Raw genomic sequence first — 23,722 nt, forward strand, 5'->3', positions numbered from 1 at the left:
TTACATATGGCTTTGTGTTTTTTGTTTTTTTTTTCTTTCTATACAAACAAATTTTAAAAAAAAATTGACGTTACTGCTCCTTTAAGGACAGAGGCTGCACAAAACAACTGTCTGACTTTTTTGGCTTTTTGCTTCCCTCAGCTCAAAGTGACGATTGAAAACCGCTCGCAGCTGCTGAGCACAGACAAGAGACGAATGCAGATTTATATAAGCCGCCTTCAGGAGATCAGAGCTTCAATGGACTCCTTGTTATAATTTTCTACATATGCTTTTCTAGAATAGAGATCTCTATAAAATCACAAAGGCTGCTTAGTTTATCCATTTTATTTCAAAATGTCAGCTATTAAATGGGTTAATGTATTAATGAAATAACGCTCCTTCTCAGATGTACAAAAAAAATATGTGCTAGAGCTGCCCCAGGCAAGGTTACACTTTGTAGGCTGAAATCAGAATGGTCCTGGTCAGAATCCACAGTGCTGAGACCACAATCCTTCATAGCAAGCAATCACAAGCAGCAGCTCCACAGCAACTTTCTCCCTCATTCCAGCTTTGTGTCAGTCCTCTCATCACTGACCTAATGGCTGCCTTAGGCAAAGCACTTCCCTGAGGTTGGCAGTTTTCTTTCAGCATGTAGCTTTCTATGATTTGGATGATCTCCTCTAAAGGAACCAATTATGTATTTATCAAATTATAAATTAATGATTGTTCCCACAAAAAAAAAAAAAAGTTCAAGTGATTAAATGAAAGCCCTGAAACAATCACTTCAGAGAAGTAACCCACACCAAGTGACCATGGGAAAAGAATCAGTAAAGTAAGTGCTGTGTGGGACAGTAACAAGGCTGGTGCGTGGCAGTGGCTATAATCTGCATGACTGCCCTCTATTTGTCCTTAAGGTGCATAATCATATGGTTTCGCTGGCATAGAGACACTAATGTGAGTCTTCTAGCACCACAATTCTACACATATGATCCTTCCTTGTTGTAACCATCTTTACGGGAAAATGTTGGATTCTTGCTACAGGGATCCTACAGCTTCCCCAAAGTGAATCTTCTGTCCAGGCTTCAAGTTAAAGTTGAAATCTTTTGGTGCCTCAAAAATAAGGACTATGGTGGAACCAAGGTTGAATTCTCCTAGCTGGTCTCCCTTCCTCATAACAATGCCATCTTGGTTATTGTTCGTTATGTAGCTTAGATCATTGTAAGAACCTTTGCTGTATCGAGGACTGTTTGTCTGCAGATCCTAAAAGACAAATCAAAAGATCTTAGTTAATAACAGAGTATCCCGTTCTAAATAGAACCAACACTTTTGTTAAAGGGGTTGTTCACCTTCCAACACTTTTTTTCAGTTCAGTTGTGTTTGGAAAGTTTCCCAGAACTAAACTTTTTTCATTTAATCACTTTAATATTTGTGACAGTATTTTTGAATACAGAAGTGTAAAGTTACATTTTTCACCTTTTTGTGTCAAATGCAGCTCAGGGAGGGGTGGGGTCACCGACTCTATAAACATTAGTTGATACATTTATATATTTTCCCTGCTGAGCAGAATCCCTGAGTATCATTAAAGGCAGTTGTTAGAATTGATACAATAGTTGCTAATATTCCCCAGATGCTTTGGAAGGAAGATGTGCTGCTAAAAACACTAACCACGGTGTGACCAGCGGGTTCGGCTCAGTCTCGGACTGGCCCACCGGGATACCAACTCCCGGGGGGCCAGGTATCAATGTATAGAGGCTGGTGTGAGCGGATGTCTAACATAACAGAACACTATTTCCTGCTTTGCAGCTCTCTTGGTTTCCACTGAGCTGTATGATGAGGATCAATTGCAAACTCACTGAACAGTTATGTCCCATGTGGGCCTCCTTCAAGTCACTGACTAACTCAGAGTTAGAGCTGCAAAACAGGAAGTAGTTTTCTGGCTATTATGTTACACCTCCAGTCACTCCAGCCTGTATACATAAAATGTTTGCCTAACTGACTATATTAGAAATTTTTTTTATGCAGTTTTTATTTTTACACTTTATGCAGTTTTTATTTTTACACTGAACTGTTCCTTTAAGGTTTTGCAGGTTAGTGTTCGGTGTGGGTTGATTTTTTCCTGAATCACACATCACTAATGCACATCTATAAAATGGACATGTTGCATATAACTCTGAATGTATTATTAATATCCAGCAAGTATATTATAGTAACTTGAACAGGTGAATCCAAAGGAAAAATGCAGATTCTGGCACATTCAGTCCAGAACCACCACAATGAATCTTTAGGAAACAATAGAAGGTGATGGAGTGGTGCTACAAGAAAAGTACCCCAAGCTAGTGGTTTTCAGAAAACAACTGGCCTAGGGCTGTGACTACTGGAGGCCTAATAAATGGACACCCCTCAGTGAATAGCACTTTCTTTATGCTTTAACCAGCCAAACTTAGAAATCACAATGTATTTGAATGCATTTCACAGTCACAATCATTAGAAATGAAAAGGGAATGTATCCAAACATAACATACTGCCTAATGACATAATGGAATAATAAACTTTAACCTTAAGTGGTTTTATATAAGGATTAATGAATGTAACTGCAATTTGAAAGCAGTATTTTTCTCTCCTTTTTCTGCTTTTTAACCCAAATTAGCACAAATCAGATCATGTTTCCTCAGAGTTTTGTTAATCAGCCAACCGATAATAGACTGACAGACGCTGCTTTCAGTAGCACTAACGTACCAATAACTTGAAAACCACTCAAAGGTGGAATGAATGTATTTGCTGAGAATTACTTTCTTTCATTGGGCAAAATATAATTTTTTGCTTTTGTTAGGACATGGAAATCTGTATTTGCCAGTATGTTAGGTACAACCTTTTTGCATCAGCAGAAATGAACAGATCGACTGAAAGAGCCATACAGGTGTTCATTCTGTGCCCATTAAACAGATTTAACAACATAATCATTATGATAGAGAAGATATATTGATAGGAAACATAGTAACATACATACCTGTAATGTAAGGTATATCAGGCTATAGTATCACATATCATAGTGAACCTATGTTGAACCATTTTACTGGAAGTATAACTAGAATATTCAGGTGGATATGTTCCCTATCCCTATGTAATTTTAATGACACATGGATGTTCTTTAAATGTAGTTGCTCCTGCTAATAAAGGCATCCCTACAATGCTGCAAACTTCCTAAACCAACATCCCATTGCACACACAGGGAGCATAGAGCAGGCAGAGTATGGCGCACACACAGGAATCATAGGGCAGGCAGAGTATGGCACACACAGGGAGCATATGGCAGGCAGAGTATGGCACACAGAGGAATCATAGGGCAGGCAGAGTATGGCACACACCGGAATCATAGGGCAGGCAGAGTATGGCACACACACAAGGAGCATAGGACAAGCAGAGTATGGCACACACAGGAATCATAGGACAGGCAGAGTATGGCACATACAGGGAGCATAGGGCAGGCAGAGTATGACACACACAGGGAGGGGGGGGGAGTTTGAAAAAAAAAATGGGGTAATATCCTTTTCGCAATTACAGCAGAGCTCAGCATAATGAACAATCACACTGATGTTTTATTGCCCGAGATGAATAGCAATATACTCTGTATGGGTATGGGACCTATTATCCAGAAAGCTCAGGACCTATGGGGTTTCCGGATAAGAGATCTTACCGTAATATGGATTTTCATACCTTAAGTCTACTTGAAAATCATGTAAACATTAAATAAATCCAATAGGCTGGTTTTGCTTCCAATAAGGATTAATTATATCTTAGTTTGGATCAAGTACAAGATATTCTTTTATTATTACAGAGAAAAGGGAAATCATTTTTAAAAATTTGTATTATTTGGATAAAATGGAGTTTATGGGAGACGGCCATTCTGTAATTCGGAGCTTTCTGAATAACGGATCCCATACCTGTACTTGAAATATGAATTAAAGCCACTATTCAGAAACAAGCAACACTTCCTTCACACAAAACTTTCTGAATAAAAGAGTGATGTGGATTATTACTATGTCATGTGTAGGCTCAGACCAAAGAATACCCGACTATGAGGATTGGGTCAGGCGATCTCTTTAAAGCTGCTGGAATTCATACACAGCAACAGGGGAATTGACCAAACCAAGCCAGTTTATTTAGAAAGGAATTATTTTATATTTCATACATAGTGATGTGTGAGTAGTAAGAATGTATGTAATGTGTGCAATCACTATAACTAACAAAGGTTATTGTTCCACAAAGATGCCATTAAGAATGTGGAATTTGCTGCCGGGGGCTGAAGGGCATTCTCTTCCAGCAGATTCCATTGTGAGAAGGCTGACTATATTAGTAGAGAATGAAACCCTACAGAATTAAGGCCTTTTTTATTAACCACCAAAGGGACGTGGATCCTGCGAGAATATTCACATTACATTAATTGAACCTGCAACAAATACAAATCTATTTTTGGTGCTACAAAACATATTTCCATAGACACATACAGTATTTTTGCAAGCGGTTAACGGTTGTATGATAGGTAAAGCTATTCCTAGTACTCACCCTGTCGAAATATATCTGGATAGAGCCGACATTTGTAGCTCCAACAGCTGTGAGGGAGAAGAAGCCATGCTTCCAGCCTCCAGTGAGAACAACACGCTCATTGTAACAAAATAGTTCTTTAATCCATTTGGCCACACCCGGGTTTACAGACATGAGAGATCCTGCAGCACAAGGTTTAAGAGTTAATGACATTTTGGAAAGCAAAAGCCTTATTATATGGGGGAGGGGTTGAATTGAACACTAGACATCTTCTACAACAGTAATGTCTTCCAGCAGTACTCTGCAATGCATTTCATACCATACTATTTTTTAAAGGGGACCCGTCACCAAAACAAAATTATTCCAAATCCTATTTTATCATGTTAGTAATGCAAAATGAACTTTAATTACACTGTATAAATTATTTGAATATTGTTTCCATCAGTCTGGGAACTCATAATTATAGTAACCAGGAAGGAGCCATTTTGTGGACACTGTTAATAAGGCAAGTCTTGTATCATCTCAGAATCTTGTTTGTGCACCAGGGGACAGGGACCCAATGTCCATCCCCATGTACTGGTTACACAATTAAATCGTTAAGAGAACTGGGGGAATGCAGGAAGAGCAGTGACATCTAGGAAGTGCTGAATGGAAAGTGAAAGTAATTGTTTGCCCCGCCTCTATGCCTAGGCATAGAGGCGGGATAGGCAATATTTGATTGACAGCTGAGATTTTTAAATGAGTTTACAACAGCTATGAATGCTTTAATAAAAAAAAAGAAATTGGCTTTCATGTTTAATTTAAAAAGGACTTTTATTATACAGATTTTTATGTCTGGGTGACGGGTCCACTTTAATTGAAGGGATGAGTATTTTTTAATATGTTATAGAATGGCTAATTTTAAGTAACTTTTCAATTGGCCTTAATTTTTTCTTTTTAATAGATTTAAATTAATTGCCTTCTACTTCTGCCTTTCCAGCTTTCAAATACGGGGTCACTGACCCTATCTAAAAACAAATGATCTGTAAGGCTACAAATGTATTCTTTTTGCTACTTTTTATTACTTATCTTTAAATTCAGGCCCTCTCCTATTCATATTCCAGTCTCTTATTCAAATTAGTGCATGGTAGCTAGGGTCATTTGGCCTCTATCAAACATATTGCTGAAATTGCAAACTGGAGAACTGCTGAATAAAAAGCTAAATAACTCCTAAATAATAGAAAATAAAATCCAATTGCAAATTGTCTCAGAATATCACTCTCTACATCAGGGATCCCCAACCCTTTGAACCCGTGAGCAACATTCAGACGTTAAATGAGTTGGGGAGCAACACAAGCATGAAAAATATTCTTGCGGTGTCAAATAAGTGCTGTGATTGGCCATTTGGTATTCCCTATGTGGGCTGTCAACCTACTTGAGGCTCTGTTTAGCAGAATATGTGGTTTTTATGCAACAAAAACTTGCCTCCGAGTCAGTAATTCAAGAACGAGCTCTTCGTTTGAGGCCACCAGGAGCAACATCCAAGGGGTTGGAGAGCAACATGGTGCTCACGAGCCACTGGTTGGAGATCACTGCTCTACATCATACTAAAAGTTAATTTAAAGACCTCCCCTAGCTCTTCTTTCACACATCTTTTGTCTGGTGGCTTTGTGCATCTCCCTTAGGTCTCTTACACATAGAAGTGGGTTTTTTGTGCATTTGAGTGATCTGAGTCCACTTTATTAACCGATTAACAGGTCTTTCAGTAATTTGGATCTTCATACCTTAAGTCTACCAAAAAATCATTCAAACATCAAACAAACCGGCTGGTTTTGCTTCCAATAAGGATTCATTATATCTTAGTTTGGGTCAAGTACAAGCTACTGTTTTATTATTACAGGAGAAAAAGGAAACTATTTTTAAAAAATTTAGATTATTTGATTATAATGGAGTCTATGGGAGACGGCCTTTCCGTATTTCAAAGCTTTCTGGATAACAGGTTTACAGATAATGGATCGCAGCCCTGTTCAATACACCGTTAATAGAAATGACCCAATATGATATAAATATAAATACATGGGCTTTTCTTCATGTTGTTCGTTTAGGTGGATTCTTCATATGTTCTTCTGCAAGAAACCACATAAAGAAACGCAGCCTTTTCTTTTGAATGACTTTGTACTCACTCTGCTGCAGGGCAGCACTGAACGTAACTGAATTCAACAGAATAGACTGCTTAAACTGCATGTTCCCCTGCATGGGAATGCATGACAAATCCACCTCAATGGAATGAAGGGAAATGAACATAACAGGCCTTAGTCACACTAAAAACAGTATTCTTGGGGAAGCAGAGAGATCCTTATATGATTTGGGCCATGCTTTATTCTCAAAAAAATATATCAAAGGGGCTGTTTACCTTTATATTAACTTTTAGTATGATGTAGTGAGTGATATTCTGAGACAATCTGCAATTGGTTTTCATTTTTTTTATGTGTTTTTTGAGTTATTTGGCTTATTATTCAGCATCTCCAATTTCAGAATTCCAGTTGCTATGGTCCAAATTACCCTACCAACCATGTATCAGTATGAATAAGAGACTGGAATATGAATAGGAGATGCCCTGAATAGAAAGATGAGCAATAAAAAGCAATAACTGTAAATTTGTAGCCTTTACAAAGCTTCCCGTTTGCTGCCTGTGGAAAATTCCTCCACAGGCACTTACTCTAGTGAGACAGTTAAGATGAGGATTTGTATTGGCAGCAGTCCACCTTTAACAGAACACACCTGGGAAATGTCTCCTGTGATGCACATTCCAGTCTGTGGGAGAGTGAAAGCAATGATAGTCCCCAGGAGCCAGGTAAATGACACAGTGATATAGTTCATTTCCATCCTGTGTAACCAGCTGGTCTTGAAAGGAAGCTATAAAAAAAACACACAGTCAATTCTAGTGAAAAAGTCTGCAGTTTTTATCTGGTTAGCACAGAATTTTACAAGGATGTATGTAGATTATTATCTGCCAGTTTAATTAAACACACCAGCACCACATAATATTACAGATCTTACTCTTTTGGAGCTGGTTTTCAGTCCAGGTTTGTGGCCCCAGGAAGGATTCCAGAGAGTAAGTTACACCTTTCACCTGTTCCACCTCACAGTTTTTCACTCTACCAAAGTGCAGAATTTTACCATCTGAGGGGCTGATCTGAGAAGCAGAAATATACAGCATAAGTCTGATACCTGTGCATTGCAATGGGTACAATAACAAATATGGCATTTTCACCACATTTTCAAAACATGCGGTGCATGAAATGCTGATACTAAATGGCAGCAGTGTATTCTCATGTGTCCCTCTCTTGACCTACCACACTATGGGAATCACAGACTGGCCGTGCTTGTGGCTTCAGTTTCCTGCGGAAAAACTCGCTGAGATTACGGTACTGGTGCAGATCTTCCACTGCAGCCTCTTTCATGTTCACGCCAAATGTCCAGATGTATAGACTGTATACTGGTTTCCTTAGCCACGTTGGAAGTTCCACCTGATTCAGGCGTCCCCATGCCCGGGAGAGCAGCCGCGTTGGCACTGTTTTGTAAAGAGCAACCTAAAGGAAAAGGGAGCAATGGGAGTGTTTAAAAGCATACACAACTTGCTTGTATCTTATATATAACTTCATTTTCCCATATTCTGGCAGACAATAGACTACATTTAATGTTGTATATATTGGGTTATTTCTAAACACACACACAATAATAGATAATTATTTGCACCTATATAAAAGAACAGCATTAATAACTTTTTGCATGGCTTACAGAACAGTTAGATAAATCAAAAGGTTATAAGAACAAAACACTGTTGTGTGCACTGCAGCTTAAAGATTCAGCAAGACTAACATGTAAGTGAGCTAGGAATTCCTAAATGTTTTGATGGGAAACCCACAACATGTAAAATACCAGTTGGATTTGCTATAAAGCAGAGCTTCCCCCAAAACAAACTTACTATTGCATTCATTATTCAGCAGTGCCTGTATTCTAGCGAATCAGTTACATATACGTATGAATGAATAGGTTTTTAGTGCAAGGGGATTTTTCTTCATGTTTGTTAAAATAAAACACATACTGTTTTCCTATATATATTTCCTATATATATTAGAAAAATATTTTCAATGTTGTTAAATTCATTGTTATTAAGAGCAGTATCTGCCTGGCTGTTTATAAACTTTGCACTCCTGGTTCTGACTCCTGAAACCAAGAGATGGTGACTTTCAAGATATAGAAGTCCCAAAAAACAGTGCTTGAAATGCTCGCTGGAATAGGACACGGAAGAAACTTTAATTCAAAGCAGAACAGCATAATGGGCTGTTGACGGTTTCATGTATTTTCCTCAGCACACAGCGCCGGCATACAGATTAGCATTTACAAAATCTGTGTCAGTAGATATCAGGCTTTCCAGAAGGAGCTGCAGTCTCTTAATGGTTTCCAGATAATAATCAGCACAGTGATCATGAGCTTTTCCACACAGAGAATGGAGGACACTGTGAAGGGGAATTTGATGTCTAATCTCTCCAGCATCTGTTAGAGGGACCGTCTTCTCCTCACAAAACATTGCCTGGCACACACAGACTTAATAATGACAAAGCCAAATGATTCTCCGTAGCACAGAGGTACAGTCCCAGCACATCCACTACATGATCATTTGCAGTCACCATCAAAGTGTTTACCCCTCAATACTGTGGACAAATATAGATTATTCTACAGTGCACTTGCATCCATTAAGGGTAACGCCTTCCCTCACTCTGCCCCGGCTAAAATGAAAAAACGTCTGCGCTGATCACACGCGGCGATTCGTTTTCCAAAGTCGTCTGAAGTTTCCTCGTGAGGCAACTTCGGGCGACTTAGGAAAACGGACCTCTTTGTGTGATTAGCGGCGGTGTTTTTTCATTTTAGCAGGCGCAGAGTGAGGGAAGGCGTTTGGGGAGATTGGTCGCCGCAAAGACGAGGTGATTAGCCGCCAGGCGACTAAATCTACCCAAAACACCCAGTGTGGCCTTACCCTTAAGGCGAGAAGCTGCCAGGTCACTTACCCTGCTTGTAGGGCGCCATCCCACTCTCACCAAGGGCTTAAGTACAGCGAACGGTAGAAGGTAATAAAGGATTGTGAGAGGCCAGGAGCGCAGTTTCAGGGCGGACCTAGACATGCAGGTCAGCTGCCCCAACCTCCTTCTGAGTGCCAGCTGGGGGAACTGTATCCTGTGAATCAGATACAAATGTCAAAGGATCCTGACTTACTAAGCAAATTTCATTCTAGCTATTGCACAAATTCCTTTCAATATTCTACCACTGAAAATAGAATGTTATAGAATGTGCTCCATGCCAAAAATAAATCACCTCATACTCAAGACCCAAAGATTTATTTCTTCTCATACAAAACTATTGTTTCTCTTTGTAAAGGCAGTCCTGCCATGAATGCACGGCACAGAATTGGACATAAAACCAAACAGGCACAGATTCAGAGAAGCATGGCAGGATGTAGAATTATAGGTATTTATATAGAATGCTAACCCACATAACCTGCATCCCCAAGTCCTGGCTTACATCAGAGGAACAGTTGTTTCTACAGACAGCTGGCACTGGCACTTCCACACAACAAAAATCCTCAGAACAGACTCTTGCCCATTGTCAGCAACCCAGAAGAAGAGGTACCCACGATTCAGGGCCTCCTTCTGCTCCCTCCCTTCTCTGCAGACAGCTGCTGACCAATCCCTGACTAGCTGCCTCTTCCACTATCCATTCTTTTTTCAGAGGCACATTCCTTGCATCCTTGGTGCCTTATTCATACAGCAAATGCTGAGCCAGCTTCTTTTCTGCATGGCTGCCCGCACAGTAGCATCATTGTCCCTTCCCCCGCACATTCAGCTCAACACATAAGGAGCTTTCACCTAATTAGGCCAAACAAAAGCTTAGCTGCGCCTTTCACTGCCCTTTCTCAGCTGACCTGCATTGTGAGGATACCTGAAGCGTGTCCGTCTGTTGGTAATTTCGGGTTTTGCTGGTTCCGACTGATCCGGCTGCTGCTCTCTGGCCCAGCTGCTAGCAGTGGCAGATCTTGTTTTCCGAACATGAAGTTTCACTTTGCGCAGGCTACAGCGCGTTGTAGATTTGGGAGCAGGCTTCCGACATCTCACCATGTCCTCAGGTATAAGTCAGGAGCCAGCTGGCTACTCAGTGACAGGCACATCATCAGGTCTGAGGCCGCTCTCTCTGTTGCCTCCTACACCAATGGAGGATGTGACGACACAGACTAATGCTCTTCTATTCTCAGGGATAAGCAGGTTTCCAACTTCGCTCCTCCCAAATCATCCCGGATGCTGCCATTCATTCCTCATCTATATACACTTCTCTAAACAGCACAGCCGTGCTATTGTGTCAGAATTCTTTTTGATGCTCATTAGAGGCTTCATTCCTTTTTTCCACATTACAAATGTCTTCAAGAAATCTTTGGTCAGACTTGCATTAAGGTGAAAGAAGCATAAGAGGTTCCCCCAAAACAAACTTACGATTGCATTTATTATTTAGCAGTGCCTGTATTCTAGTGAAGCGGTAACACATACCTGTGAGTGGATAGGTTTTTAGTGCAAGGGGATGTTTGTTAAAATAAAACACATACTGTTTTCCATTATATATTATAAGAAGGTTTCTTCTTATATACACAATTATACACAAAGATATTCTTCCAGTATTTTCATATCATGATACATAACCATGCTAATAATGAAAAGATGCAGTTTATCAATCCCACTTTGGCATCTCCACTGGCTTAAAAAAACTATAAAACCAGAATTGCATCCTTTTTCTCAATTACATTTACTCAACCTGAAGAAACAGCAGTCAATAACAAAAAGGACTGGAAAAGAATATTTCCTCAAAAAAAGATCAGACTTCCCCATCTCCCGACCTGCCACTAACCATTCAGATCAAATAAAGTAGAAAAGAACAGATCAGCCGATGTTCTGCCCCTGACAGCAATCGTATGAAAGTTAAGTCCGACAAAAGCTAGTGACAGTCTCCCACTGAAAATCGTACGATCGGCAATACACGCAGAGATATTATCAGCAGCCGACAGAAATTTTCTAACCTGTCCAATCGACCAAACGACCGATCTCTGCCGGACGAAAAATGTCGGGACTCTCCACACAAAGTCCAAAAATCGTACAAATCCTCAATTCGTACGATCAGATATTTGCGTTTATGGCCAGCATAATGAAACAGAGAAGATGCATCCGGCGAAGATCACATTTGTTTCTGATTGGCTCCTACTGCACATGGGTGACTGTGCAGTAGTAGACCAGATCAGATCACTTTAGAACCAAAGCGGAGGCTGACAGAGGCTGCCTGTGATGGGGGTAAACCAAATCGTTTTCTTTGCAAAAGCAAGAAAGATGCATGTATACTGGAAATGTACAGGTATGGGATCCGTTATCTGGGCGGAAACCCATTATCCAGAAAGCTCCGAATTATGCAAAGGCTGTCTCCCATAGACCCCATTTTGTAAAAATGATTTCCTTTTTCTCTGTAATAATAAAACAGTACCATGTTCTTGATCCCAACTAAGATATAATTAATGCTTATTGGAAGCACGACCAGCCTATTGGTTTATTAATGACATGATTTTCTAGTAGTCTTAAGGTATGAAGATCCAAATTACAGAAAGATCTGTAATCTGGAAAACCCCAGGTCCCGAGCATTCTGGATAACAGGTCCCATACCTGTACTTGTTTTTAACAATTCTAACTGACTCCCTGTATTTAATGTAATGGCTATACATCCCCTTTAAAGGGACTAGCAGGCAAGAAAATATTCTCTCTCTACACACACACATATATATGCAAAATGTATTAGGCAATGTACATGAAATGTCAAAGAGTTGTAAGGTGACAAATGTCACAGAAGCTGAACATAGGAATTCAACAAGGCTTGTCTGTGTCAGATGCAATAGATTTGTGAAAGCCCTTTGTTAAATACATAGTGAGCTCAGATGAATCTAGTATAAGGGAGTATCACATTTACAGAGCTTTACGTGGGCCTTGATGCTCCTTTATAGCAGCTTTCAGAGCTGTTTCACATGGAAGCAAAAGTAGTAAAATCTTAATCCAAGGGACATATATTCTAGTGAATCCTGTATATAGTAATCTTAGATAAACCTCTTTTACAGTGTGGATACAACTTCCTGTTCTGAGTTTCTGTTCTGAGCATTCGTTTTTCATAGTTCAGAAACACAACTTAGTTTGTTTATGTTCTGTTCAACCACCTGTACCATGCATACATGTTTTTTTTATATAAAATAAAAAATAATTCAAACTGCTGACACAAAATCACAAGTGAACACTTGCAGGGGGCACACAGCACTAATCATATCATAATCTCTCTAATGCTGCATTTACCAGCCGACACAAGGTCCCCCATTCCGATTAGAAGAAAAGAGGTTCCGCCTAAATATTCGGAATGGTTTTTTTTACAGTGAGAGCTGTGAAGATGTGGAATTCTCTCCCTAAATCAGGCTGATACATTAGATAGCTTTAAGAAGGGGTTGGATTGATTTTTAGCAAGTGAAGGAATACAGGGGTATGTAAGATAGCTCATAGTACAAGTTGATCCAGGGACTGGTCCGATTGCCATTTTAGAGTCAGGAAGGAATTTTTTCCCCTCTGAGGCAAATTGGAGAGGCTTCAGATGGGTTCTTTTGCCTTCCTCTGAATCAACTGCCAGTTAGGCAGATTAAAATAGAGTTCAAAGGTTGAACTTGATGGACGTGTGTCTTTTTTCAACCTTACTTACTATGTTACTATGTAACATCAATGGATTTGCATTGAATGATAGTGTGCAAATAGGAAGGACAATTTTGGCATTTTGGAGGGACAATTTGTCCAACTGTAGTGTTAGAATATGCTGCACGATTTTAGTGCAAGTTTATGAACATGTGCAGTGTGGCCCCTTGTGCACTCACATACTATTTTAAATTGAACAATTCAGAACAACTGCTATCTCATATATACAGTCATATGAAAAAGTTTGGGAACTCCTCTCAGCCTGCATAATAATTTACTCCACTTTCGACAAAAAATATAACAGTGGTATGTCTTTCATTTCCCAGGAACATCTGATAATTGGGGTGTTTTCTAAACAAAGATTTTTAGTGAAGCAGTATTCAGTTGTATGAAATTAAATCAAATGTGAAAAACCAGTCTGACATGCATACTCAACACAACAGATATTAATTAAGAGTAGCAGCTAAGAAAAAACACAGCTTTCATTATGTGACAAGTTCTGCTTCAAAAAAAAAAAAGGCCAGCTCTGTGGCACTTTTTTTTTTTTTAAAACACAGTTTGATGTTTATATGTCATACCATGAGCTAGAGAGCCATTTGCTATTAAAATGACAATGCTATACAAAGATGTTTATGGAGTCCAATGGACAGCTACATCCAGACTGAAGGCAAACAGCTGGACGGTAAATAACATTAATTCAAGAGAACTAAGCAAAAAATAATTCAGCCTCAAACTTGAGCTCTTTGACGAAATAAAAAAATATAGGAAAAACTTTAGGAGTCTTCCAAACTAATGTAGGAGTCAAAGTGAAGGCAATATATTTGAAACAATACACAATAACTAAGAAAGAAAAGGAAACCCAAGTACATGTGCTTGGAATTTCAATAGTCTTCTTGGATGTTATATCTGGAAGGACCAAATGAAATTTAGCTTATTAGCATGTAACCCAAAATATACTCAGGCAGTGTCGGACTGGGACACCAGGGGCCCACCCAAAAACCTTAGACCATAGGCCCACCCAAAAACCATAGACCAGGGGCTCACTCTCAGTACTATTATTATTATTCTTCTCCTCACTCAACCTCTATTCTCCTATTCTCTACACACTATAATCTATTATTCCATCTATTTAGCCTCTTTGTTCTCAAAGAAATATGAAATGGCCATGAAATAGCCCAAATCTTTAGCAGCACAAGGGCCCCCTGACACCTGGGCCCACCGGGAGTTTTCCTGGTATCCCGGTGGGCCAGTCCGACATTGTACTCAGGTAAACAAACACACAAACGCACAATTTTACATTTTGTGACAATAATTACCGGTAATACAAGAATGAAAATTCCTACCTCCCATGTTTGTGCCAGTTTTGGGGGTATCTCTATACCCAACTTCTCCAAACGACTATCCTTGTAGCTTTCATACTGTTTGTAGCCTGCATAGCCGCCACCAGTCCCGAGTAAGACGTAGAGAGGTCGGACTTTGACAGCCAGGTTTGTGGATGCAGCATGTAACTTTCTTCCATCTGCATAAGAAAGATGAAATTATAAAAATATCATAGAGAAAAATTGATTTTCACAGTTTTTTAGGTTTGAATAAATAACTATCTTTGGTAACAAAGCTCTCCCAAAGCCTGACTAACAATGTAGGCAATTCAACCTGACTGTTCCTTTTCAACCTGTCAGTTAGAGTAATGGACTACGGCTGCACATATATGGCAGCCCCCTCGTACAGAAAAATTGGGGATCAGATAGGCAATGTAAAAGCATCAGGAAAAAACCTTTTTTGCAAAACTATAAATACTATGCAAAGACAACGTTAGGATATATGTAAAAATAGGTTTAATTTCTGGTGTCAGTATCCCTTTAAGCATGGCTAAACTAGAGATTCATGTATGAAATCTCCCAGTGTTAGGGCAGTGCCTGTGGTTCTGAGGCTGTTTGTAGGAATACTAGTGAAAGGAGACAACAGATGTATTCCTTGTTTTGTACAAAGATTTTAAGGACTGACCTTTAACCCTGAGATATGAAATATTCCTACAAACACAGTCATTTTCCACAAGTGCCCTTCTATCTTTGTGTTCTTTGATTTATAGCATAAATTGAAAATACTGATATTTACACTACATACTTTTCTTTTTCAAATAATTTTCTGCACAAAAGTGCTTTTAAGATTATCTTCATCACGTGGCATAATCTAAATCTCTTGTGTTAAACCTTATAATCTTACTTTTCAGATGTAAGATAAACACTGGAAAACCAAACCAATAAATACCTCTGTCTGTCATGTTTCTCTATCTATGATTATATAATGCTAATGACAGCATGTTGAGAAGTCAGAAGAGAAACAAGATGTGTCAAGAAGCTAAATTTTTAGGTAGGAAAATTGAGAGAAATAAATACATAAAACACAAAATTGTATTGGATACAGCCCATAATACAGAATTAGAGACACATTCCATAGGACTAAAATTAACTTGTATAAATCATGAGGAAATGAAGTTTCCAGCCTAAATTATTTTTTACTGCCTAATTGTAATTCTGCTATGCTAAATAATAATAAAAATGGCTGCCCACAAACAGATGCCCGAGTAGTTGAAAAGAGATAGCAACATTTACAAATATAGGTTTAAATTGTACAAGTGCAATAAACCATAGAAGGCATGCATAAAAAAATTGTTGGTGATGATAAAAAAAACAAAAAAAGCACAAACAATGCAGGTGAATATAACATCAATTAAATTAGAACTAAAGCTAACTAAAGAACAAAGACGTTCAGGGCTTCCGTGCCAACCCAAGGCAACCCCAGTCTTTTAGCAGTGAAGATCTGTCAATCCAAAGATGGTCCCAAGTATTTCCACATCTTCTATTCTGGCAATTCCCTGCAAATGCTCTGTGCTGCTCTCCGTTACCCAAGCTTAGAGACTGACTTACAATATACAGTATACAGATAATTTAAAAATCCAGATACAAGGCTAGTTAGTAATGAATTCAGATTAGAACATTTCAACCCATATTTTTTAGGCATCTAAATATACTGGCATATCCTAGTAACCCTAGAGGTAAATATCCCTAATCTTGAGGATGAGGAATGGGAGAAGGAGTTGGAAGCCCTAGTCTAGTTTCCTTTAATGTAAGGAGTAGATTTACACAGATGCTTATTCTTCATCAAGCATACATCACTCCTATTCGCATGTTTAAGGGCATGTTAAAAACTGTATGTTCTCTTGTCTCTCATAGGAAATGCAATTCATTTTATCCAAAACCCCAATATCTTTCCTAACTACATGTGTTATCAGCGACCTGCTCTATATGCCAGATTGGGTTGTATTGGGCACTATGGGGGCAGCCATTCAAGCTGGGAAAAAAGGCACAGGTTACATAGCAAATAACAGATAAGCCCTGTAGAATAGAATGGTGTTTTACCGGGCTTATTTGTTATCTGCTAGGTAACCTGTGCATTTTATCCTTTTTTCCAGCTTAAATGGCTGCCCCTTTGGCTACACAGCAGTTTGTTTATATAAACTATAATAATGTGTCTGAAGCAAACACAGAACATTTACTGGTGTAGGGTAACCGTTCAATATATAGTGAATAAAGTACCCCCTCTTGTAAAATATAAGGATATTATAAGTTACCGAGGAGTTTCATGACCATATAAAAACACGAGGCCGAAGGCCGAGTGTTTTTATACAGGTCATGGAACTCCGAGGTAACTTCTAATATCCTCATATTTTACAACTGGGGGTACTTTATTTATTATAATACACAAATTTTAGTGAGTCATGTGACAGAAATGACATCACTACTCACCGTTTATAACTGATGACATCACTACTCACCGTTTATAAGGATATAATTTACAGGATATTCATGGCTTTTGTGTATTATATTGCAATAAGGGTTGCCACCAGGTCCGGACTGAGAATTAAATTAGGCCCTGGCATTTCAGGTACACAGAGGCCCAACCAGCCCCCACCAGCCCACTAAATACTGACTTTCTATGGCACCTTATAGCAGCCCCTCTGGCATTTGCCAGAACCCACAGATTGCCAGTGCGGGCCTGGTTGCCACCTTTTCTGAAAGGTATTACTGGTCGTGGGGGGGGGGTCAGTCCATGACACAAAAGGGGCGGAGGCACAGACCGTGCCACAAAAAAGGGGCAGAGACAAATCGTGAGATGCCCAGAAGGCTGAAAAAAAAACCCAGTAAGTTATAAATGAATTGGGGGCGGGCCAAGGGCTTTTTAAAGGGTATTACTAATTTACCAGCAATTAAATTGCCGGTAAATTTGTAATACTGGCCTCGGCAGGTGTTTTACCAGCTAGGCCGGTAAAATACCAGTCGGGTTGGCAACCCTAATTGCAATTACTTTGATAGACTTTTATTTTTGGTGATACCATTCCTTTAAGTCTAAAACTGTCAGTATCACTTTACCAGCACAACTGTATAAATATTTAGCATGTCATGGGTAACCTACAGCTTTTAATAATTTTATGACACCAGTGCAGAAAATGAACACTTCACTGTAACTGACAGGTTTGTAGTGATTACGTTTTTGCTGTCAGTTTCTCTTGTGAGAAAACATTTTCCACATCACCTTTATAACATGGTGGAATTGTCCAGCACTTTCCAAAATGTCCTTTATAACAGCAGTAAAGACTTACTTGTACGAAGACTCCTCACTCGGATATTCCTTACAGACGCACATCCAACGAGTCTGGAATCAAAACAGAATATGTTGTAATAATGACTCTAAGTTTCAAACAGTTAAATGCTGCTGCTGCTGCTGATAGCCGCCCGATTGTGTGACTGTCGTACTACCACTCACTTATCATTTCATACCACTAGATGTAAATTATATACTGGACCAACACGTGTGTCGCCTCTACAATCACTAAGCCTGACTAAGAAAACCCAAGGCTGTTCTACTGTACACAGTGACAATAGAGTGTTTTTTTATTAACTGTAAGAAGTACCTGGTCCATTGTTGCTGACTACCACACGGCCTCCACATGAGCGCCGCCATCTTCGAAGTTTGACAGACAAGAATTATTATGCAATTAATGTGCGCCCAGAAGCGAACCAATCAACGAGCCAGTTTGGAGGACTCGCCCTGAAACGCGGTCAGATGACTTGCTGCACGGGACGTCGCGTTACTATGGCAACATGGAATAGCTAAAATCCAGGCTCTAGTGTGAGCTAATCAGGTACAGTCACCTCAAGGGCACCTCTGATAAAGGCATGCCGCACAGCTGCATTGATTGGATTTAAATGAAATTGCAACCAGTGAGCTGCCTTGCTGGATTTTCTTGAATTTCCAAGGGATTTGGTAACCCTGCTTGTCATATGATAGTAGCCAGTCCATAGAGTCCTGTAGAAATATGTTCATGTGATATTTCTTGCAGGGTAAACTGGCATACTTTCATATCTGACATGCCTCTTTCAAAAGACATTGCTTGGTAATTATGCTATTCAAACTAAAAACCTGTGGCAATTATGTGCAGTGACATAACCAGTGGTGTAACTATAGAGGAAGCAGACCCCATGCAGGTCCAGATTTATGAAAAGGCCATGCAGGCCTGAGCCTAGGGCAGCAGGACTTTAGGGGGGGGTGGCATGCTGCCCAACCACTAGGGTTGCCACTAGGGTTGCCACCTGTCCGGTTTTGAACCGGACAGCCCGGTATTTTGAAGGGCTGCCCGGTTCAATGCTTCCTGCCCGGTTTTCCAAATAAGGAAAACCGGGCGGGATTAGCTTGATTGACGCCGCGATCGCCCAATCGGCGATCGCGACGTCATAGCTCCGCCCCGTGACGTCACGGGAACGCCCACTGACGTCACGGGAACGCCCCCTGTCCGGCTGGAGCCACAAGGAAAGGTGGCAACCCTAGTTGCCACCCTACCAACCACACCCACATTGGTTCAAAATCACTGGGGATGCGCTGGAGATACAATAAGTTTTTAAAATTTCCTGTGCACCAATCCCCATTACTCTGGTCCAGATGATGAAAATTTGCATGAATAAAGGGGAGGGGACAGGTGTTACTAACGGCAGTGGGCCTAGGGGCACCCACTATCTAAATCCGGCCCTGGCTCCATGGAGTGGGCTGTTGTACTACTGGTATTGCGTGCCCACAGCTATCTAGTCACAGCAGGCAGGGGATTGTTAGAAAAAAGCATCAAACACAGTAGTGCTGCCGTCATTCCAGGGGCATAACTACCGGGGGTGCAGATCGCACCCAGGACCACACCCCCTTGAGACCCTCCAGACCCTCACGCCGATGCAAAGGCGTCCGGAGGGGGGGGGCATGGCACAATTACGTTACTGCATCATTGCCAAATGGCAGTCTATGTATTCTGGAAAATGCCAGAGGGGTTGCTGTAAGTCAGGGGTCCCCAACGTTTTTTACCTGTGAGCCACATTCAAATGTAAAAAGAGTTGGGGAGCAACACAAGCATAAAAAAGTCCCTTGGGGTGCACAATAAGGGCTGTGATTGGCTATTTGGTAGCCCCTATGTGGACTAGTAGCCCACAGGAGGCTCTACTTGGCACTATACTTAGTTTTTATGCAACCAGAACTTGCTTTCAAGCTTGGAATTAAAAAAATAAGCACCTGCTTTAAGGACCCTGAGAGCAACATCCAAGGGGTTGGAGAGCAACATGTTGCTCGCGAGCTACTGGTTGGGGACCACTGCTGTAAGTTGTCATAGAAAATAACTATTTAGTAGTCTGGTGAGAGGCTGATTGGTGCTCTGTGTACTTGAAATGCCAGAGCCTATTTTGACTCCCAGTCCAGACCTGGTACTGTCTCACCCACTGTTCTATTATGTCATTCTCATACCATCACAACCAATGTACCATCAGATAAATTCTAGATATAACAAAGCATTTCTTAATAGGGTTACAACGGCCATATAAAAACAGATCATACCATGATATTCATCTTTAGGTATATTTACCCCTTGTTTCAAAATAAATGGAGTGCTGAATCGGCCCTGGATCACAGGAAAGGCGGCCAACCAACCTGTGGCTAAACATTTGTTAAACTTAAAACACACACAACTACAATTCAGACATATGATCATTGACTGTGTAGCAGCACCCCTCAGGAGAAGGGGGCAACTGCAATTTGTTGTTACTAATTGATGTTCAACCTAGAGACTTTGACCACGAAGGGACTTAACAAGATACTCCCTACGTCTCACTTTTTCTAATCTGCTGCAGTGAGGGAGGTTGAACTAGAAGACTCTACTGGTAATTTTGCTTTGTAATTTCCTTCATTCATTAATGCATTTCTTTCTTTGAGATCTGGAAGTTATATTTTATTTTACAAATGTACTAGGTAACTTTTTCCTCCTTAGATTACAGCAGTTGATACAAGGGGATAATAATGCTTCAACTAGCATACTCCTCTCTATAGATTAATGCTTCATGCTGATGCTTCCTGTATAAAGAGAATTCTGTCATTTACAAAATATAGCCCAGCAGTAGGTGAGGACTGCTGAGCTGAACATTCATGTGGGTGACAGACCAGATGATAGTCTTAACGAGAAATGGCTGATACCAAGGGGTGATGGTGACGCTTTAAGTGCACCTCCGATGTCAAAATTTACCCCTTGATTTTGGAAGGTTAATGCCATCGCATTAGATGAGCAGTGTGGTAGTGATATAAGCAGTAAAGCTCCCCATAGACGCGACGATTCTTCTTGCCGAACGACCGATTTTAGGGAAGCCCGACCGATCCTTCGAAATTATCGTGTGGTTAGTGGGATTTGAACGATCGTACATCTTACGATTTTTCGGCCAACATCTGTCAGGAAATTGATCGGCCAGGTCAAAAAAATCTTTGTCGGCCCCAGTGCAATCTACCTATGTTTGCAGGGCCAAGCAGACAGCTCCCCTTTGTTTTCCTGGCAAATTGGTCTTTTTAGTTGATGGTAAGATCGTACGATCGTTCTGAGAAGATCGTGGTCTCACGATCAGGATCTGATCTTTTAAAAATCTCAACATCTATGGCCAGCTTAAGGGCTCTTCACTCTAACCCCCAGATGGGCTACACTATTGAGGGGCTACCGTAATGTAGCATGGAGATGTTTAACCAGGGAAACGATGTGTATAGTGACGTGGGTGCCAGCTAGGGTTGCCACCCAGCCAGTATTTTACCGGCCTAGTCGGTAAAACACCTGGCAAGGCCGGGGTCGGTATTACAAATTTATTGGCAATGTAGCTGCCGGTAAATTTGTAATACCCTTAAAAAGACCCCCTCAGCTCGCCCCCAATCCCCTGTAAACTTACCTTGTCCTTCGGTTCTCGTCCTGGCCGCGCCGTGGCCCCGCCCATTAGCGACACAACCACGCCCCCTTTGACATCACACCACACACCCTTTTTGTACCCACCAGCCGGAATTTTTTTTATGCAAAAGGTGGCAATCCTAGTGCCAGCTGACTGACACTATGTGCTAATTTGAAGAGGAAGAAACAGAGGTCACCAAATACAAAAAAAATCATAAGGGCTGGTACAGGTGCACCAACACCAATGGCTCAGCACCTGTACACCAGTCAACTCTTCATGTATGAGCAATAAAGGCATGTATGAATTTACACCAGTAAGGTTTTCAAGATTGGGGGTAAATGTTATCTGTTCCTGTGGGGAAGATCAGCTCTTTTTCATATACACTGATGGATCACTGAGCTGCCAGACTGAAACACCAGATACAGGAACACTATACTTTAGACTTCAATTTTGGAAAAACGGTAAAAAAATAAAAGATGGAAAGCAATTGAAAAAAGTTTGTATTGCTGGTGAACAATCTAAACTGAAGAAAACAAATGTTTGGAAGGTGAATATGATGGTAAATTATTCTTTCTCTTGAATCATGGTAATGTGTTGTTTTGTGTACTACTGCCACCCAGAGGATAACAGCAGCAAACAAATTACCACCTCGTGGATTCTGACATGATTTTTATGATGCTGTTTTTATTTCTAAATTACACTGCAAATAATTCACTCTACAATATAAAATTTAATTCCTGAACCAGCAAGTGTATTTTTTTAGTTGTAATATTGGTGTGTAGGCAGCCATCTAAGGCCAGCATTTTAGGATGGAACTGCTTTCTGGAAGGCTGTTGTTTCTCCTACTCTGGAAAGCTGTTGTTTCTATATAACTGAATGTGTCACAAGGAGCTGTTATCTTGAGTTAGGGAGCTGTTATCTGGTTACCTTCCCATTGTTCTGTTGTTAGGCTACTGGGAGGGGGGTGATATCACTCCAACTTGCAGTACAGCAGTAAAGAATGACTGAAGTTTATCAAAGCACAAGTTACATGACTGGGGCAGCTGGGAAACAAGGGGAGCAGCAGGGCAGCGGATTTTCCTCCTGTGGAGAATCCACATTCATAAGTGTCCACTGGGCCTAGCCTTAGTGTGCCCATCCCTGCTCCACATGTATTAGCTTTGTTGCTTGTAATTATAAGGGAAAATTCTAGCAGACCTACTGTAATGTTCTTTTTCTGGACTGTAGCATGGTAGTGGGCATGAATGGTTTAAACCCCCTGTATATTGTGGAATGACAATACAAAAGAAACTTCCCTGCTGCTTACCTTATCTCTTTTACAGTCCAAGCTTAGAAATATTAGACAACAGGGATGCCCACTGCCATGCTGCAGTCTTAAAATATTCTCCCTTTTACTGTCCTTCCACATGTCAGTTGTCACTAATGAGAAATACTCTAGAGCAGGGGTCCCCAACCTTTTTTACCTGTGAGCCACATTTAAATGTAAAAAGAGTTGGGGAGCAACACAAGCATGAAAAAGTCCCTTGCAGTGCCATATAAGGGCTGTGATTGGCCATTTGGTAGCCCTTATATGGACTGGCAGCCTACAGGAGACTCTACTTGGTAGCATACTTAGTTTTTATGCAAACTAAGTTTTTATTAAAACTTGCTTTCAAGCTGGGAATTCGAAAACAAACACCTGCTTTGAGGCCACTGAGGGCAACATCCAAGGGATTGGTGAGCAACATGTTGCTCATGAGCTACTGATTGGGGATCACTGCCCTAGAGTAATGAGACATTTGGATTGGAGATTGCTGAATTCATTTTGTTAAAACAATAGAAAACCAAAATGCAGCATTGGGGATTCCTGTGGCCTGGCTTTGGTCTTGAACACCCAAGAAGCTGCCATAGCCCTAGTGAAGTGAGTCTTAATGGGAGGAGCCTGTAAAGTACTGATGAACCTTTTTATACCCTTTTGTATGTTATGAAGCTTGGCACCCATTGGAAGAGCCTTTAAACAGCAAGTGGAAACTATCCCACATTTCAATTGTTCCTTTATATTTTTTTATGTAGATATGCATCTCTCCAGATTGTAAATCATGCCACTTCCTCACCTCTTCAGTACAGGGATTAAGAAAAAAG

At 40.4% G+C, this 23,722-nt stretch overlaps 3 protein-coding genes across 8 annotated transcripts in view; 2 read left to right on the plus strand and 1 right to left on the minus strand.

The window, feature by feature from the left end:
• sfi1.L (SFI1 centrin binding protein L homeolog) overlaps positions 1 to 360 on the plus strand; it is a 38,189-nt gene extending 37,829 nt beyond the window's left edge. For all 3 annotated transcript variants that reach the window (XM_041566548.1, XM_018261650.2, XM_018261633.2), the window contains exon 32: positions 142 to 360. In XM_041566548.1, coding sequence (XP_041422482.1) covers positions 142 to 255 — 114 coding nt within the window. In that variant the 3' untranslated portion in view covers positions 256 to 360. The remainder of the gene's footprint in view (positions 1 to 141) is intronic.
• Positions 310 to 18,497, minus strand: pisd.L (phosphatidylserine decarboxylase L homeolog). Of its 4 annotated transcripts, XM_018248066.2 has the most exons (8): positions 18,286 to 18,497; positions 17,974 to 18,026; positions 14,657 to 14,832; positions 7,857 to 8,093; positions 7,561 to 7,696; positions 7,282 to 7,416; positions 4,543 to 4,703; positions 310 to 1,239 (listed from the first exon to the last, which is right to left on the minus strand). In XM_018248066.2, the coding sequence occupies exons 1-8, from the start codon at positions 18,333 to 18,335 to the stop codon at positions 1,015 to 1,017; spliced, it is 1,173 nt and encodes a 390-aa protein (XP_018103555.1). In that variant the 5' UTR covers positions 18,336 to 18,497; the 3' UTR covers positions 310 to 1,014. The 4 variants fall into 4 exon arrangements, with proteins under 4 accessions (XP_018103555.1, XP_018103566.1, NP_001087912.1 ...); XM_018248077.2 differs by lacking the exons at positions 17,974 to 18,026; positions 18,286 to 18,497 and adding an exon at positions 9,573 to 9,738 and having other exon boundaries at positions 14,657 to 14,786; NM_001094443.1 differs by lacking the exons at positions 14,657 to 14,832; positions 17,974 to 18,026; positions 18,286 to 18,497 and adding exons at positions 9,573 to 9,738; positions 10,501 to 10,752.
• Positions 18,411 to 23,722, plus strand: part of LOC108716024 (saxiphilin) — a 36,971-nt gene continuing 31,659 nt past the window's right edge. Inside the window, exon 1 of the mRNA XM_041566559.1 lies at positions 18,411 to 18,516. The gene's annotated coding sequence lies outside the window, so the exon portion shown is untranslated. The remainder of the gene's footprint in view (positions 18,517 to 23,722) is intronic.

The sequence above is a fragment of the Xenopus laevis genome, chromosome 1L, assembly GCF_017654675.1.
Source record: "Xenopus laevis strain J_2021 chromosome 1L, Xenopus_laevis_v10.1, whole genome shotgun sequence".
Taxonomy (NCBI): domain Eukaryota; kingdom Metazoa; phylum Chordata; class Amphibia; order Anura; family Pipidae; genus Xenopus; species Xenopus laevis.